We start from the raw sequence: 4219 nt of genomic DNA, 5'->3' as shown, positions 1-4219 counted from the left end.
CACTTGAGGTCAGGAGTTTGAAACCAGCTTGGCCAACATGGTAAAACCCTGTCTCTACTAAAAATACAAAAAATTAGCTGGGTGTGCCTGTAATCCCAGCTACTCAAGAGGCTGAGGCAGGAGAATCACTTGAACCCAGGAGGTGGAGGCTGCAGTCAGCTGAGATCACACCACTGAACTCCAGCCTGGGCGACAGAGCAAGATCCATCTCAAAAAAAAAAAAGAAAGAAATATTCATTTTAAAAGTAAATGCCACACCTGTCAAAATTCAACAACAAAAGAGCCTGCAAAAAAAGCTTCACATCAAAAAACAAAAAGACATTTAATGTTTTTACTTATCACTTTCCTTTCTTTTCCCTTTTTTTTTTTTGGTGAGACGGAGTCTCTCGCCCAGGCCGGAGTGTAGTCATGTGATCTTGGCTCACTGCAACCTCTCCCGGGTTCAAGCGATTCTCCTGCCTCAGCTTCCCGAGTAGCTGGGATTACAGGCATACGCCACAACGCCAGGCAAATTTTTGTATTTCACCACGTTGGCCAGGCTGGTCTCGAACTCCTGACTTCAAGTGATCTGCCCACCTCAGCCTCCCAAAGTGCTGTGATTACAGGCATGAGCCACTGTGCCCGGCTCAATTTTTTTCAATATTCAAACAAATGCCATTAATTTCCTTTTTTTTTTTTTGAGATGGAGTTTCACTCTTGTTGCCCAGACTGGAGTGCAATGGCGCAACCTCGGCTCACCACAACCTCCGACTTCCAGGTTCAAGTGATTCTCTTGCCTCAGCCTTCCGAGTGACTGGGATTACAGGCATGAGCCTACCATGCATGGCTAATTTTTTGTATTTTTAATAGAGACAGGGTTTCTCCACGTTGGTCAGGCTGGTTTCAAACTCCCAACCTCAGGTGATCTGCCCGCCTCGGCCTCCCAAAGTGCTGGAATTACAGGCATGAGCCACCGCGCCCAGCCAAATGTCATTAATTTCTAAGGCAATACAATCCACTTAGAGATTAATCAATTTAATTTAGTAAATTTGACACTTGTTTCAAAGAATGTGTAAATACTTTATTTAAAAATTGTATAAGTTACTCAGTTCCTCTTGCTATCTAAGTTAAAATGTTCAACCAAACAAGGACCAAAAACAATTAGAAAAATTAAATGACCAGTTAAGTGACCTTTTAAACTTCAGTTCTTTAGTACACTAAATTTAAGTAAATTCAACAACAAAGTAAAATGAGGCCTCCATATCTATGGAGGGCTCTGTGGTTCGTCATTCAACTGTAGATCAAAGCAATATTCATTAAAAAAAAAAAAGACAGCTGCATCTGTATTGAACATGTACAAACTTTTCTCTTGCCATTATTCCCTAAACAATATAAGTTATTTAAATGATTTAAAGTATATGGGAGGATATGCATAGGTTATATGCAAATACTATGACTTGAGCATCCTCAGATTTGGGTATTTTAGGGGACAGAGAGGGTGGAGCCTGGCAACAATCCACCACAGAAAACGAGGGACAAATGGCGTAACTTTCCTGAAAAGGTAATTTCCAGTACCAAGACCCTGAAAGGACTAAACCTAAAAAGAAGATATTCAATTTAGTTTGACCCGTATGTAACTGCTGATTTTAGAGTTCAAAAAGAGTCAAATAGCGACCATCTCAAATGGTTCAACCTAATTTTAAAGCATAGAATTAGTTAAATGATTGGAAACTTTGCAATTTTAGCAATTTTAGATAAAAAACTGAAGATCCAAGCCAGGTGTGGTGGTTCACGTCTGTAATCCCAGCACTCTGGGAGGTGAGGCGGGTGGATCACGAGGTCGGGAGTTTGATACCAGCCTGGCCAAGATGGTGAAACCCCGTCTCTACTAAAAATACAAAAATTAGCAGGGCACGGTGGCAGGCACCTGTAACCCCAGCTACTCAGGAGGCAGAGGTTGCAGTGAAGAGAGATCACACCACTGCACTCTAGCCTGGGTGACAGAGTGAGACTCTGCCTCAAAAAACAATAACAACAACAAAAAAAACCTGGAGATCCAGGTAAATATTCAGTCCACTGGACAAAAAAGAATATAAATATATTAGGGACAATGCATTTGTCTAGCTTCTTGTAAAGACATCAAATAAAATACATGTCAACCAATTTCTACATTCCTTAAAGAAGCTCAACAATTAAATTAGGAAGTCAGTAGATACCCAAATACAGAATAACCAAATTAACATTCCTATATTCATAAAAGATCAAAATGAACTCGAGAACACAAATAACCTTGCAGAACTTGAGATGGGAATAACCAAAGTTAAGAATCATCTGGGAAACTATCCGGAACTCCAATATAGAATTCAGAAAATCCTAGGATACAAATTCTAACTTTAACAACGAAGTTTTTTTCAACATTTCTATTTTACTAAATCTAAGTTGTCAAAAATAGGCAATGATTTTATGGACCACTGTAAGTACCAAGATGCCATCAGTTATAAAATGCATCCCAATTTCAGAGATGTTAATATATGAAAAAAAGGTTTCCGATGAATTTGATATTAAAAAATAATCACTTATGCTACTGAATCTCTATTAGCTTCGCAACATGATAATTATTATTTGATACCAAGAAGACTTATTAATTAAAAGTAGAATCTTTCATGACATAATGTACAAGAGCTGAAGGCACGCCCGCATGCACACACACACACACAATTAAACATTTCTTAAATATTAAAAATACCTCATATTGTATCAAATCAAGAAACATTTTGATCTCTCAAGTCCTTAAACACTGAAAAAATTTGGTAGCTCATATCTTACCATTTGAGCTCGGAGATACATTTGAGCTTGGCTTGCCGTTAGGGTAGGGGAAGTACTCCCTAGTAACATAGTCTGTTGGGTAATACTGCCGCTGGTAGAACTGGAAGCCTGGGAACGGCTTATTAACTGTGCAGGTGTAGGAGAAGTGGAGAGGTTGATCTAAGGAAGAAAACATATTAGGTCATAGGCTTCCATTTCTTGCTCCATGTTACTGAATTTCACACCGGGCTGTAGTCAGGCAATCAATAGTATAAACTGTGGCTAAGGAACCCAAAGGAGAAGCCTTTATCTTTGACAGACCCCCTCAATTCTTTGGGCAATTATTTGTACATATGCAAACAATGGCATGGATTGGTTAGTAATCAGGGCAATTTTTTTTTAGATGGAGTTTCCCTCTTGTTGCCCAGGCTGGAGTGCAACTGTGCAATTTTGGTTCACCACAACCTCCACCTCCTGGGTTCAAGTGATTCTCCTGCCTCAGGCTCCCAAGTAGTTGGGATTACAGGCATGCGCCAGCCACCATGCCTGGCTAATTCTGTATTTTTACTAGAGACGGGGTTTCTCCATGTTGGTCAGGCTGGTCTCGAACTCCCAACCTCAGGTTATCTACCTGCCTCAGCCTCCCAAAGTGCTAGGATTACAGGCATGAGCCACCACACCCAGCCACAATTTTTAAGGATAGCTACAATGTGTTTCAATAAGATTTCTAGCATCTTAAAATATCATTTCCACTACCACCTAAAAATTAAGGCCAGTGCTCACTTCTGCAGCACAAACACTAAAATTGAAACAATGTAGAGAAGATTAGCATGGCTCTTGCCCAAAAATGACATACAAATTCATGAAGCTTTCCATCAGTTTTAATAGAGGATTCTGTATGTTCTCAACACTAAGAAATGATCAATGTTTGAGGTGATGAATATGCCAGTTACTCTGATTTGATCACTATACACGGAATATATGTATTCAAGTATCACCCTGTATCCCATAAATATGTATAGTTATTATGTGTCAATTAAAAATAAAAAATAGAGCTAATGTTTCATTTTAATATTCCACATAACTTAACACATCCTAATCAACAGTTTATTTTGTCAAATTCTGAGGAGTTTGTGAACAAAAATTAAAACACAGATAATCCATTCACATATATAAAGACATATATGTAACACATAACTAGCGTAAAGCTGTAACTCAAAAGCAAGCAGAAGAAAATACAATTGCTAGTACCTCAAACAGATGGAAAAATCCTGAATATTGGCTACAAAATTAAATTATAAACACTGAAGTTTAAAACCTCTGTTAAAGAATAAACTAGGCCGGGCATGGTGGCTCAAGCCTGTAATCCCAGCACTTTGGGAGGCCGAGACGGGCGGATCACGAGGTCAGGAGATCGAGACCATCCTGGCTAACA

General features: G+C 39.2%; 1 protein-coding gene across 3 annotated transcripts in view; it reads right to left on the bottom strand.

Moving 5' to 3' along the window:
• Positions 1-4219, bottom strand: part of PHC3 (polyhomeotic homolog 3 (Drosophila)) — a 100611-nt gene that overhangs the window by 54791 nt on the left and 41601 nt on the right. For 2 of the 3 annotated variants that reach the window (XM_011949001.1, XM_011949002.1), the window contains exon 5: positions 2806-2964. The exons of the other annotated variant lie outside the window; for it this stretch is intronic. In XM_011949001.1, coding sequence (XP_011804391.1) covers positions 2806-2964 — 159 coding nt within the window. The remainder of the gene's footprint in view (positions 1-2805; positions 2965-4219) is intronic. 3 annotated transcript variants of the gene reach the window in all.

Source organism: Colobus angolensis, unplaced genomic scaffold, assembly GCF_000951035.1.
Source record: "Colobus angolensis palliatus isolate OR3802 unplaced genomic scaffold, Cang.pa_1.0 Scaffold289, whole genome shotgun sequence".
NCBI lineage: Eukaryota > Metazoa > Chordata > Mammalia > Primates > Cercopithecidae > Colobus > Colobus angolensis.
This window is presented reverse-complemented; position numbering and strand designations above follow the sequence as displayed.